The sequence below is a fragment of the Petromyzon marinus genome, chromosome 80 (genome assembly GCF_048934315.1).
Source record: "Petromyzon marinus isolate PM22_M1 ecotype Great Lakes invasive population chromosome 80, UKy_Petmar_22M1.pri1.0, whole genome shotgun sequence".
Lineage (NCBI taxonomy): Eukaryota > Metazoa > Chordata > Hyperoartia > Petromyzontiformes > Petromyzontidae > Petromyzon > Petromyzon marinus.
This window is the reverse complement of record NC_133746.1, coordinates 6,942,093-6,956,837: the sequence shown is the minus strand read 5'-3', so window position 1 is coordinate 6,956,837 and position 14,745 is coordinate 6,942,093. Positions and strand designations below refer to the sequence as shown.

The window sequence follows — 14,745 nt, the reverse complement described above, 5'->3', positions numbered from 1 at the left end:
GGGAGATCTGGACTGGAAATCCCCGTGGTGCCAAACATGAAACTCGGGTCATTTCTGGTCTTAGCCAGGTTGCGGATAAACTTTGAGAAAAAAGAGAATGGGGGGAATGCAACCTGATGCTCTGACTTGTATCTTGAACCTGCTGTTCTCCATTTTTCCTGCACATCGAATGGCAATTTCTCTACTATGGGGTTCACGCCATGGTAGGTATTCAAGAAAATGAGACCTGGTAAATAGGGGTCAGCCTGGGCTGATTCAAGCTCCATCAAAAGATCTCCAAGCTCTCGTAACCTTTTATTGTCCCTACCAGAGATTTTTGGACAGTTCTGCAACTTCTTGAAGAGAGCCTTCTCAATAGTTTCTGGGCTACCGTAGCACTCCTCGAGCCTCTCCCACACCGCATGCAGGCTTGAGGCAGGGTCGTCAATGTTTGCTGCCCGGATTCTCTTTGCGTACTCTGTAGATTCGTTTCCTAACCATTTCACCAACAGGTCGAGTTCTTCACTTGCAGAGATGTCTGCATTTCGGATTGCATTCCTGAAGGTAGATCTCCAGGCTCGATAGTTCTCAGAGTGGTCATCAAACTTAACGAGTCCTGTGTTGATTAGTTCGCGGTGAGCCAGGTACCTAGCAAAGTCCCCAAATCCTGCTGATCCAGGGTGTGTCCATACTGGCGCTTGTGAGGTGCCATTATTGGCTGCATTGCCTTGCATGCCGTCATTCGCGATGGTGTTGGATTGTGGGCCCAAAAGGTTTTGATCACGTTGGTTTGATCCCCTTATGTGACTGTCTGGAATGTGGGTTGGATTGTGGGCCCAAAAGGTTTCGATCACGTTGGTTTGATCCCCTTATGTGACTGTCTGGAATGTGGGTCTGACGTGATGCATCCATTTCTGATCCCACATGTGCGACACTGAGACGACGACTAGCTGCCAGGGCAGGATATGCATTTCCACCATTCCCTTAGACAGCATTCATGTTCATTTGGTGTGGAGATGGCGATGCCTGAACGTCCACCATTTGTTCAGTATCGTTTGGTGGAGGAGCATTGATGCATTGTTCAGACCAGTCGAAAATATTTTTTCTGGTGAGTTGATCACGGTCCTTGACAGGTATCTGAGTGCCAAACTCACTCCAATTCTCTTCCTTATCCTGATTGGCTGCTGCTTGGAGCACCTCTGCTTGGGCCCTTGCAGCAGCTGCTTCTTTTTTGAGCTGTAGGGTACTTAACTTAGCATCCAGCTCAATTTTCTTCCGTGTGGCAGTAGCCACTAATATACTCTCTTGCTCTCGTGCGGCAGCAGTTGCTAATATACTTTCTTGCTCTGCGTGCTCTGCTTTTCTCCGTGCGGCAGCAGTTGCTATGCTTGCTTCTTCTTGTATGCAGGCCTTTTCAATTAGCATGGCTTGCTCTCCAGCCATGTAGGCAATACGGGCATTTGCTGCTTCTGCTGCTGCGCGTGCCTGAGCTGCTGCCATACTAGTAGATGATGTCTTTGAGTGTGCTGAGCCTTTAGATCTTGTGGTGGACCTGGATGAGACAGAGTGCTGAGATCGGGTCTCTCTTAAGCCCTCCACATGGTCTATTGCATCTTGTATCACTGCCTGTACATTATCATCGAGCAGTTCGAGGAAGTTCTCTTGCGTGCGCACTCCCTCAAGGCCCTCATCTGTTTTCATCTTCATCAGGAGGGAGATGTATTTATTTGCCAGGAGCTTGTAGCTTGAGCTGCTCACCTTCACTCGCTGGATGGCCCGCTGAATTGAGGCCACTGTGTCTGAGGCATTTGCAGCTTCAGATATATCAGCTTCAACCCCGTCCCATGCCCTTTGTATCCTGGCATCAAGGTCTTGCTTCTCAGCATCATAGCTTTCCAAGGCCTGTTGTGTCAGCCTGACCTCTCTTTGGGGCCTTGAACTTCCTTGGTCCTCTTGTGGCTGGATGGGAGGTCCTGGATTGCCTAAATCACCTTCTTCAGCATCTCTCCCTGCTGAACTGTGGCTTTCCATGCTGAGATGCTTGCAACACAATTTTTAATGTAGACTCGTTGCAGAGCTCCTTGCTTGCTGCAGGCTGACTGCTTGAGAGCTCTTTTGCTTGCTGCAGGCTGACTGCTTGAGAGCTCCTTTCTTGCTGCAGGCTGACTGCTTGAGAGCTCTTTTGCTTACTGCAGGATGACTGCTTGAGAGCTCTTTTGCTTGCTGCAGGCTGACTGCTTCTTGCTTGCTGCAGGCTGACTGCTTGAGAGCTCCAAGAAGAATGTCTTTTTGCTATCTCGGCCTCGCTCTGCGTTGCGTTGCAGAGCTAGCTGAGTAGATAACCTCGCGTTTCCAATAAACCCTCAGAGCCAGGGTGAACATCTGCCTCCGAACGTCATTTATTGAAATTAAACGGTAGAGAGGTAAAACTGGTAAGAAAACAGCACAGATACAGCATCTGTTAATACCCAGAAAAACCAACACAATGAATAAACACCACAGCATCATAACGTTGTCTTATGAATGAGACATTTTGTTATTTCAAGTTTGAATCTACTTACTCGATTACGGGTAAATCACAACAAGGCAAGCTGCAGGCTTTATTGTCCACTAGGCCCCACATACATCGTAACAATTTAACAGCATTATACAGGTTCTAGCGTTATAACAGCATTATAAAGGTCCTTCTAATATTATAGCAACATTGCCAGTATCATAAGAACACAAACGAACTTACAGACAATGCTTCCCAAAGTCCCACAACGGTGGCTGCAGCTGTCTTTACGGAGCTGCGATGTGTGCCGCCATCTTGAATTATGTTTTTAATGGCCGACGCCCGCGTGGTTCAGCGGAAATCTAAAATCGCAACTTCCTGGTCACGTGACCACCCCCTATTTCAAAAACAGGAAATTCCTGTGTACACACGCCCCACATCTGCCGTGAGGCAAGACAGTTGCCGTGAGGCAGAACAATGCGTGTATTTACCGATATGAAACCTTCTTCTTTGGTTCTTTCGGTAAAGTCACGTAGAATGAGAATAAAATAATAAATTTATAAAATAAAATAACACAATAAAATTATCACGACGTTTCGGCCACAACACAAGCGGCCTTCATCTTGTGGCCGAAATGTCGTGAGAATTTTATTGTGTTATTTTATTTTATCAATTTATTATTTTATTCTCATTCTACGTGACTTTACCGAAAGAACCAAAGAAAATGAATCCTTGCAGTCACGAAAGCTTTAAATCGAGATATGAAACCTTACCCACGGGTGGGGATGGTAATCTCTCCACAGGTGTGAACACAACCTAGGTTGGCCCTTCGCGCCCACAGTGAATCTATACTTTTCCCACCTTTTTATGAACTCTTGCGGCATGGAGTGTAGATATATCCGGCCGTGTCTCGTCTGGTCTGATAGAGGGAGATCGCTTTGTGCACAATACAAGTTACTTGGCGGTGGCCCCTCTGCGCACAACATGCACAATGCCTAAAGTTGGCTCCTTGCCCGACGTACATACCCCCCAATACCCCCTTCCACCCGAGGTTATGCAGCCTTCCCACGGCTCAGGGAGACGGCTCCTCGAGGTGAAGACCCTGTGCACGCCTCGCTGGCGGCAGGGAGGGTTTTCTAAACAGAGGCACTCATTCGGGCCGAGCCCTCTCATAGAGTTAGCTACCTGGCTAACAACAACAGTCACCTGCACACCCACAATGCACCACCAACAATATGAAGACCAAGACGACACGGACTACATAACATTTTAATCTCTTACCTCGGCTTTGGCTGGGCATAGACGAACTTTCTGGGGTGACTCGTCCCTGGTGTGCACAGCGTGGTGGCACTAGAATCCAGGTGAGCATTCCTGAGGAACGCTTCGCCTTCTTGTTCGTCCACGCATCGCCACTCTCCAGCGTGCCCTCCTCCAAACTGTCCCGCTCATGCCCTGTGCCTCCCCTTCATAGTTTACGCACACCATTGGCCCTAGCACCCTGAATCGCTACCGATAGGGAAGGGAGGGTACAAGATTTGCAGCGACAATCACGTAACCCCGACTCTCCACTTCCACCCTTTCCCCGCCTCACTTAACCACCTGATAACTTTCAATCAACTTTTGAATTACTACCAGGTGAGAAGCCGTCGTTCCCATGGGCTTGGGTGCAGCCATTTGCATACTTCTGCTCGGGAATGCCACTTATTCGATCATCATTCAGCCTCGTACATTAGGAAAACACATAGTCAGGCCTCGAACTTGGGGTGACTTGGCCTAAAAACCTTTGTCCGAGATGTGCGAGATGGCGTTCCGAGCATTAACAGAGTGAGAGACCCGTAAACAACGTCTCCCATATTACGCTTGTCTCTCCATCGCCAACACAGGTTCCTTAGTCCCCTGCCGTATTGTGTACCCATTTACATTTGTATGGCTGCGATAGTAATTATGGGTATACGCTTTTGTTAATATGCTACCGCTGCACCCCCTGGGGCAACTGCCTCACCCACATCTACAAGTAATGTGCAGCGTTCGGCATATGGCTCCACAACAGTGCAGGAAGTGTGAAGCAGTGGCTCTGAACCTTTGTTGGATACAACTGTTACCCCCCTTTGTTTCAACAGAGTACCTCCTTGCCTGACCCAACGTGGTTCTGAGAAATAAATGTTTGAATAATGAACGTCAATATTTAAACCAAGCATACGTTTTGTGAGGTAACCTAGCTTGTTAATAACCGCAAGCGAATAAAAAAAATGCAATGGAAGCTCTGCACACGTGACGTAATTTGTTCGCGATGTGGTTATCCTTTGAAACCTAAATTGTTTGCGTACAATGATTTTAGAAAGGTATTTTATATCGTCCTTTGTTATGATAGGTTACTATCACAATCCCCTCGTTCAAGTTGATGCTCAAGTGCAGAGGCAGGCTGTCAGGGCCAGCAAGGCCTTCTCTGCTTGGCTAGAGATTGTTAGAATCATAAAATTATATTTTTACAATTTAACATACATTTTCATTAATGCTATATGTATTTTACAAAGTTCGTTCCCATCAGTCTATTAACGTCATTTCATTGTTGCTCTGCTTCCAGTGGAGCTCATAAATTAGAGCTTTTATCCAATCTGATTTTCCACCTGTGCTGTCTCCACCTCTCCGGGTGAATAAATCTACCCTGAGGCCATCAGAATGTCGAGTGAATCCCTTATGCTGTTGAAGAAAATGGGGACCATGTTGTTGATTGTCATATTCTTGAACAAATCAGATTTCGAGTTTGCAATGTTGGGCGTATTCTTAGACACACAGGAGCCTTCTAGCTGGCCGAGCCACCTTTGGTAGCATTTTTCGCGTGGCGTGATCAGAGGGTCAGGTAGCTAACTGAAGTAAAACTAGCTAAGATTTATTATAAAAAAATCTATACGTTCATTCAAACGTTTAGATTTTTAGATGTAGTGCTTTAGATGTTTTTTTTTATGGGAAAGCCTGTTGAATCCTGATTGTGTTATTTGTGTTTTTACAGCATTTTTGCTTGCTTGGTGGTCGCATGAGTAAATGTGACTGGTTGTTGTGAGTTTCTTCTTGTTTCCTCGGTAATGACATTGATTTGGGCTATGCGATGTCTATTTGTGATGTAGCATCTTGTCATACTGCGTAATAGTGGTACATCCTTGATGGTTTCAGTCACCATGTATTTATGTCTCTGCAATTAGTGTATTGTAACTCTCATAGGTGTTGAGCCTCGTGTTAAATCACTTTATTCCACTCGATAAAGGTTACTGTCACTGCGAATATGGGGTGGTTACGTCGAATGACAATAGCCTATAGCCCTAGCGTCATGGTGAGGTTATTCGAAGGTGGTTTAATTGCGGGAGGGATGCACTGAAGGCCTAGGTGTAAAATACACGGTCCGCCACTGCTCAAGTGGCTGAAAAGAAGTGCAGCACTCGAGTGTAGCTAGGGCCTTGTAGTCTTTTTATCAGTCAAAAGTGAGCAGTAGCACTCTACAAATGTTCACTCACGGCTGCCAAGTTCAAAAGTTTTTTTCCAGGTAGGTATCCAAGGTGCTCCTGATCGCTCTGGGACTGTCACTGCTCTCCCCATTATGGCCCGGGAACAACTCGTCCCCACTTCAGTAAAGCTATTTCCTCTCTCCCCCTCCTGGCTTCCCTCACCGTCTCAAAGATAAAGCATATGTTATTATCAGAGCATGTTTGTATGATTTGTCACAAGTATGTGTGGTTGATGCACGACTTGATGCCTTGCAACAGGTGTCTATTTGGTGTTTGAACATTTTGAGACCCGTCTTAATGCCAGAAAGGGTAAAGCCTATTATAGTCTTCATCATAGAACACAACTCACCACGTTTATATTGTACCGTGTATACACGTGCACGTGTTTGATGTATCGGTGTGTTTTGTATGAGCAAGTGCTTTTTACACTAAATGGACTATATAAAAAACACGAGTTTCTTACAATAGTTTTGCGGTAGGTTATACACTTTATTTGAAATTAGTTCAAGGATAACCAGCACTGATTATTCCATGGAGGTAATCGTAAAATAATAACAGATGACTGCTTTGAAAAATTCCGCGATCTGCAAACTCAAAGGCACATGGGAAAACTGTAGTTTAGTTTACAGATTTGTTTCCCTAATACTTTGCACTCTTATCGTGTTTTGTATTGCTCATTGTAACGTTCTTACCCGCCCACTATTGGACGTCTGTGAAAAAGAGCCTTATACCTTATCGGTTTCCTCTTGTCATATAGATTTTTCCGATTATGTAATACGACACTCCCTCCTTTTCTGTTATGTTACCCTACATCAACCCAAGCATTATCAGAAAGTATTGCGAATGTAAATGTTATTAACATTGTCGAGTGTTTAATATATACTTTGCACGATACAAATGTGTAAAGGAAAGGGTTTCCTGAAATTCTAAGATGGCATCAAACTGCGCATCATGTACTGTTTATAGCGGCCTCCTAGAGTTAATTTTCTGATTATCAACAATTTGAAAGCAGCTAAAACTCAGAAAATGAGCTCTAGAATTCGTCCTTACATGTCTCTCATGGAGAAGTGTTTTTTTGTGAAAAAAAGGAAATTGATGCGGGTGTCAATAAAGTTTATGAAATCATGAAAGCAGATACTCCTGATTATAGCCAAATACCTGTCATAAAGAAGTATAAAATGTAGACATTAAGTCACAATTTTAATGGTAAAAATTCACGTGTAAAAGATTAAAGTGTTTAATTTACTTCCCTTTACTTGAACATTTTATAGAACTAAACCTACAGTTTAACTTTAAACCAGCTGTATTATATAGTGGATACATATCAATTACATGGTAAATACAAATAAAGTACATGGTGATCCTTAAACTAAACTATTTTATTTTTATTTTACCAGACAAGGCCCACCGAGCTATATAACATTTTTTTTAGAAGCGATCTGGTTATCACAATTGATAGCTCAATGTAATGGCTTATCATTTGGACATTTATAGCAGCCAAATACTCTAAATGCGTGATGTCGATTCTAAATGTGGAAGGAGAAATCGGAGGACTCAGAGAAAAATCTACATGACCATGGAGAGAACACGCAAGCTCCAAATATGCAACAGGCTTTAGGGTCGGGATCAAACCCACGACCTCCTGTATACCAGGCAAGGTAGCTAACATCTCCCCACCTTGGCACACCATTGATGTTAAAATAATTCCATTACACATCCAATGGGTAACATTTATTAATTTTAACGCGTAATTTGCAGAGGAATTGGGTTTTACAATTTCTCGTGATTGTGAAAAATGATCGATTACTTGCACATTTGATCATTATTACTGATCCTCACATCTTGCGTGTCCATGACTTAGTCGTCATCATGCAGCCACAAATGAGTCTGACATGAAACCGATAATCTTAACAAAGAATAACAACAGATTAACACTCTCTATAGAATAACTCCCGTATAGGCTATGTTGGTAAGTAATACATATATTTATATTGCCCAATGTGTTATATGTATAACACATTAACCCAGAATCAAGACCCGACGCAGACGATCCATGGCTTTAATCTTCCACGAAAATGATGGGCACAACCCCAAATCGAATCCACACAAACAATGGCAGATGCGGTTACTTAAAGCACAATTGGAAAGTAAAAACTCTCCAGTAGTGTGTGCCTGTGGTCACCCAGAGTAGTCCACAGAAGGTATGACTCTTCAATGCCCAATTCACAAATAGGAAGGGGGGAGGCATCATCAGAGCAGTACAATCCACTACTTCTGACACAATCATTTGGGTCAACCACCTCAAAGCAAAATTATAGTTGTAACTCTATACCTATATCAACCATTCGAAGAAGACATCAATAGATTTCCAGAGACCATTACACTTGCATCGGTACCCTTAGACTAGTACAGTTACCCGATACAATCACGTATCTATAGGCTCAGCTGCAATAATGCAGAGCAGTTTTTGCAAGAGAAATATTTGTTCTCGATTAAGTGCAATGTCTGCCCGCTGGTGGCATTATAACAATATCACACCTGGTACGAATGAATTAACCTTGAGTACGAGGTAAAATTGACCTTGATATGAACCCAGCACAGGAAAGGTCTGGTTCATGTTTTGAAACTCAGTAGAGGAGCCGTTATTGATCGAACAGGAGGAGGTGGAGAGTGACTTTATTGGCTATTTCACATTGACGTATGCATTGTCGGGGGCGAGATAGGTGGGATCGGAACTACCCACTGTCTTGGCATCATCTTCTGTCTTCGACGGTACACCTGAGTGGTGGTCCTCTTGGGGTTTACTTGAAGTAGATGAAAAGAAAACGTTTGAGCACGATGATCCAACACACATGCAACAATAACTATGTATCTCTATGTTTATAAAGCGCCACTCACAAGTATAGATACAATCAATATAAGCGAAATAGCAAGCTGAAAATAACAATATATTAAAAATAACATGCATACAAAATATAAACAATCGGGACATTTTATTTTTATGCGAATTATTTTAACAAGCGCCCTCGCCTTCAGCTCCACCCCTATCTCTACCCCCCTCTCTCTACCCCTATCTCTACCCCCTCTCTCCCCCCATTGTCTAACACACTTGGACTGCGCCCTCGCCCTCAGCTACCCCCCCCCTCCTCTCTCTCCCCCTATCTCTACCACTCCTTCCCCCCATTGTCAAACACACTTGGACTGCGCCCTCGCCCTCACCTCCCCCCCTCTCTCCCCCCCCCTCTCTCCCCCCCCCTCTCTCCCCCCCCTCTCTTCTCCCCCCTCTCTCCTCCCCCTCTCTCCCCCCCCTCTCTCCCCCTATCTCTACCCCTCCCTCCCCCCATTGTCTAACGCACTCGCTTTACTTGTACTTGTGGTGCTTTGCTCCTACACTGGCGCTGGCTGCCCCACCCATGCTGTTTACGCCGCACTGCTTTGCTCACTCTGAAAGCCCTGATAAGCAGTTGCTTTTGGAGGCTTGCCCCCTATTTTCTCTCCGCCTGATGAAGACCACTTGTGTTGCGACCGAAACGTTGTGGTTTTTTGCTTTTATTTTAAATAAAAAAAATATATATCCTACATGATTTTCCCAAAATAACCAAGAATATGAATTATTGCGGTCACGAAAGATTTAAGTCAAAATTTTATGTTGTATTTAGAAGGGCTACAGAGATTATGAATTCCAATACAAATATAGTCGAACCAACGCCATATATTCTACTAAAAAAATATTACAATTACTTTTTAAAACTTAGAATCTCATAAATGGTCCTCAAACTCATGCTCTTTTTGGGCTCTTAAATCAGGGCATATAAAAAGCTTAACTTATTAAAATAGTTCTACAATGTATTGACGCTTTGCAGGTCTGTTAACTTCAAATGTAAAGTCGTTATTTTCATTTGTGCTTTTTTTTTGCATTCTGGAAGTCAAATATAAAAGTCCTGCTAATAAATTTATTTAAATTCGATTTTTATTTTAAAATCGACTCAGCCTGAATGAGAATGTGATACGGGTAACATCAAGTCACATTTTGATTGGATCTTAAATAATTATTTATTTTATATAAAAAAATGTGTACAGTGAAAATGTTTCTAACAAAAGTAAAGTGTTACCCATATAATTGTTCATTGCATGAACTAGACACTTCACTTACACCCATGGTAAGCATGATTTTCACTCGTGTAAAATTGTATTACCTGTACTAATAGCAAATTATGTGTCAATGTTATGTAATTGTGACTTTTCCACGTACCCATTATCCAGATCTTCATAAACGGAGCCGTCAGAATTCACGTATTCATTGTCGGCCTTATGACTTGCATCACAAACATCCTTTTTCATGCCACTTGGTATAGCCGGGAGTTCATCCCATTTTCTTGTGCTATAAAAATGAAATGGCATTACAATGTATTGCTGAGCATTTTTTTTATTCCAACATGCAGGCAATGTGCAAAAAGTACTTTTATCGGAAATGTAGCTACAACTGATGTTGCCCGCCTCAAAACGCAACCGCACGAACCACTTCGCTTGTCACTCCATGTCCGTTGAGTTTTAATGGTTGTACTTTTTTCCCATTAGGAATATAATTACTTAATTATTCACATCAGAAATAAATACTTTAATCGTGTTCTTCTTTGCGGAGACGTGTCTACAAATATACAGTTTACATCAATGTAAGCTCCTGGCCTACAACTGTGATTTACGGAATTTACTTGTTTAAGCCCATTGTAGTGTTTCCAAAATTGATGTTTAAAAATTGCTATTTCATGAGGAAGCCACTGGAGCCATGCACTTTTTAAAAACTAGATTGTAAACGAATTTCTTTATAACTGCGTTTTGTGTTTAGTTTGTGCCCCCCCCCCTCGCACCTCTGATGAGCACCGTTGAATACGTACGGTATGAAACAGGTTCAACATGTGTACAAACATACAAAAACGGGAGGTTCTCAGTGGTGAGCACGTACGATTCGTCGAAGAGACAACCAGTGCATGCAGGTACTAAGACACCAACAAGTGAATAATGCCACCGCTAAGGCTAGAAATAGTTTAAAAAGCAAACAAAATCTAACTTCACCACCACTATTTCATTACTGCAGGTCACTAAGAGCTGCCTAAGTGACATCAAACCATGCTGAGCATTATTGATGTATTCAGTGTACTGCATATGCCCATGACTCAAACAGAATTAGTTTTGTACTGTAAGACACTGGTTATTATAATATATGTCGATAATCTCAAATGCTATACAAGACACAGAAGCAAACGCTCATTAACTCTTGAAATAAATGCTTCAATCCATTTTATAAATTAACTTATACAATATAATTGAATAAATAGAAGCGTATATACTTTTAATTTTACAAGGTAAGGCCCACTGAGAAATGTAGCTATTTTTCAGAAGTGACCTGGCCACGAATGATAACTCAACAAAATAACATATCAGGGGGAATGTATAGCAGCCAAATATTCAAGTGTAAACGCATGTTTCCAAATTTGGAGAGAAAAACCTGTAGAAAATCCATGCCACCATGGGCAGAAGATATCAACTCCAAATATACAGGCGTCAGGGCCTGGATCAAACCACGCCCTACTCCATACCAGGCAAGGTAGTTAACATCTCGCCACCGTGGCGCCGTAAAAACATGAATATGTTTTATGACCATATTTACGTAAATCAATAAATATGAATATGTTTTAATATATGCTTAAAAAAATTCCCACGGGGTCCTGATATTTTGTGGAAGAGAGTTCCATAGTCTGAGGGCTACAGGGGGAAACACATGGTCACTAGTCAGCCAAATCCTCGTCCTTGGAATGCAGATAATATTTGCATCTCCAGATCTTTGAGACCTAAGGGGGACTGGTGAAGGGGAGCTAGATGAGTGGATGAGACAATCGGATAAGAGGAATTAATACTTACCTAGTTTGCTGTGTGGAATTGGGTCTCTTGAAACAGTTCCTGTAGAAAGAGAGACATGTTGGGAACATTTAACCAATAGGGAGACTACTAGGTGGACAGACACACAGATGAATGGACAGACAGAAGCAGTGATAGGTCTACGAACGAACTGAGTTCCAAGCGTTTAATCTGAGCAGATGCTTGTTTTTAAAACTGGGCTCAACCCAATTGCCAAGACTGCACAAAAACCTGACAACATAAATTAACTTTTGTACTTTTTATAAATTCCAGCTCTGACAGTTACAAACTCAACAGTCAAAAACTGTCATAAAAATAAATATATACTCGATTATATTTCAGGCAATGGCGTTTCTTTAAAACACATAGGTGAAGAAGGACCATTATAGATTTGAAGCTTTCGTGACTGCAAGGATCCATACTCTTTGGTTCTATTCGGTAAAGTCACATAGGTAAAAAATAAAACTACAAAAAATCACGATGTTTCGGCCACAACACAAGTGGCCTTCATCATGTGAAGGGACCGGACTGTCCAGAGGACAGCGTTGGAGTGAAAACAGCCAAGCCCAGGTCGCGTCCTTTAAGCTGTGTGGGAGGAAACAAAAGCGCCTTGACAAAGGAATCAGCATAAAAATGAACATGATGCACGTAGGAGATACATGAAGGACCGGCGCGGGAGGGTGGGGGAGTTTACATAATGTTGGTGTGAAGGGAAATAAGCAGCTGTGAAAGTTTGGGATACCACTACTTGAAAAAATATACTCTACCATTGAAAATTAGTTTAATGTTTGGTTTGATTTAGAACATCTTTCCAATGATTGCTTAATTTGAAACCATCCTCTCGGTTGAAATTGTGTCTCTATTTGTAAATATGAATTGCCTCGTAGACAAATCTCTGATATAAACCCGTGGGTTTGCAGAGAACCTTGGTATCGGAGAAAACTATATCGTGATCACCCACAGCGTTGTAACAGTGATCAGCCACGGCAGAAGAATTCGTTCTGCCGTGTTTCAAATCTGATTTGTGCTCGCGAATTCGATCAGAGACATGTCGCTTCGTCTCCCCGATATAGCAGACCCCGATACACTTGCGCTGGTTAGGCTCTGCCTCACCAATACCTACTTTACTTGGAATGGCACCTTCTACAAACAAAATTAGGGTACCCCCATGGGTTCCCCCTTGTCACTAGTGATAGCCAATGTTTTCATGGAGAAATTTGAATCAGACGCCATCCAGACTTCCACCCTCAGACCTTCCCTGTGGAAGAGATATGTAGACGACACTTTCGTCATTTGGCCACATGGCCTCCCAGCTTTGAACCTTTTCCTAGACGACATCACTTCCAGACACCCCGCCATCAAATTCACAATGGAAGTGGAGAAAGATGGCAAGCTGTCATTCTTGGATGTTCTGTTTGAGAGGAGACCTGATGGCTCATTGTGACATTCTGTCTACAGGAAACTCACCCACACAGCTTCCTACCTGAAACCTGATTCCCACCACCACCCAACTCAAATTATCTCATCAAAACGTTATACCACAGGGCTCATTGCATTTCGGACCAACACCACCTGACCAGTGAATTAAAACATGTACATCTGGCCCTCACGAGGAACGGATACTCTGACCGCACCATCCGCCAAGCTGTTTCTCCCTCCATACAGAAACAACCACTTGATACTCTGATCAAAACCATCACACTACCATATATAGCAGGCGTTACTAAAAAGATCTCCAAAATTCTAAACAAACACCAGATCCTGGTCCGGTTCAATACAGTACACAAAATCCGTGACCTGATCCCATCTGTGAAGGATGTCATTCCTGACTTACAGTACCCCGGGGTTTACAAATTGAGCTGCACCTGTGGGGACTGCTATATCGGGGAGACGAAGCGACATGTCTCTGACCGAATCAGATTTGAAACACGGCAGAACGAATTCTTCTGCCGTGGCTGATCACTGTTACAATGCTGAGGGTGATCCGTATATAGTTTTCTCCGATACCAAGGTTCTCTGCAAACCCACGGGTTTTTATCAGAGATTTGTCCACGAGGCAATTAATATTTACAAACACAGACACAATTTCAACCGAGAGGATGGTTTCAATTAAGCAATCATTGGAAAGATGTTCTAAATCAAACCAAACATTAAACTAATTTTCAATGGTACAGTATATTTTTTCAAGTAGTGGTATCCTAAACTTTCACAGCCGCTTATTTCCCTTCACACCAACATTATGTAAACTCCCCCCCCCCCACTCCTGCGCCGGTCCTTCATGTACATCCTACGTGCATCATGTTAATTTTTATGCTAATTCCTTTGTCAAGGCGCTTTTGTTTCCTCCCACACAGCTGAAAGGACGCGACCTGGGCTTGGCTGTTTTCACTCCAACGCTGTCCTCTGGACAGTCCGGTCCCTTCACCTGATGAAGGCCACTTGTGTTGTGGTGGAAACGTCGTGATTTTTTGTTGTTTTATTTTTTACCTACGTGACTTTACCGAATAGAACCAAAGAGTAAGGACCATTATCCAAAATGCCATCTATTGCATTCCATTTTAGAGCAGTGGCATTAACAAATGCATTTAGTTTTTTGTCATGTTGTGAACTACTGACAATGCAGTATCACAAACTATTAAAATAATAAGTTTGAATTCCATGTGGTGAATATTGCTTATTCTGCAGCTGGGTGAGTAGGAATCTGCTGCCCCCTACTGTGTGACTGTATATATAGATTAGAGGGCAGCCGCGCTAATCGGAGGTGCAGGGGAAGGACAATAAACTAAATGCAACATGTTTAAGAAAATAGTTTGTCAATCGTGATCATTTTAAAGTGCAGAGCTCCAGTGGCTTCCT

At 42.8% G+C, this 14,745-nt stretch overlaps 1 protein-coding gene and 1 long non-coding RNA gene across 2 annotated transcripts in view; one reads left to right on the top strand and one right to left on the bottom strand.

Moving 5' to 3' along the window:
- LOC142907640 (uncharacterized) lies at nt 1-2,489 on the top strand. The gene is made up of 2 exons (XR_012931166.1): nt 1-752; nt 823-2,489. It is a non-coding gene; the product is annotated as an uncharacterized LOC142907640 (long non-coding RNA).
- A 2,515-nt stretch (nt 2,490-5,004) lies between these two features.
- LOC116958626 (receptor-type tyrosine-protein phosphatase beta-like) overlaps nt 5,005-14,745 on the bottom strand; it is a 75,793-nt gene continuing 66,052 nt past the window's right edge. Inside the window, exons 22-24 of the mRNA XM_032981350.2 lie at nt 11,893-11,931; nt 10,226-10,354; nt 5,005-8,777 (exon numbers count right to left, since the gene is read on the bottom strand). Of these exons, the coding sequence (XP_032837241.2) occupies nt 8,657-8,777; nt 10,226-10,354; nt 11,893-11,931 (289 nt within the window). The 3' untranslated portion in view covers nt 5,005-8,656. The remainder of the gene's footprint in view (nt 8,778-10,225; nt 10,355-11,892; nt 11,932-14,745) is intronic.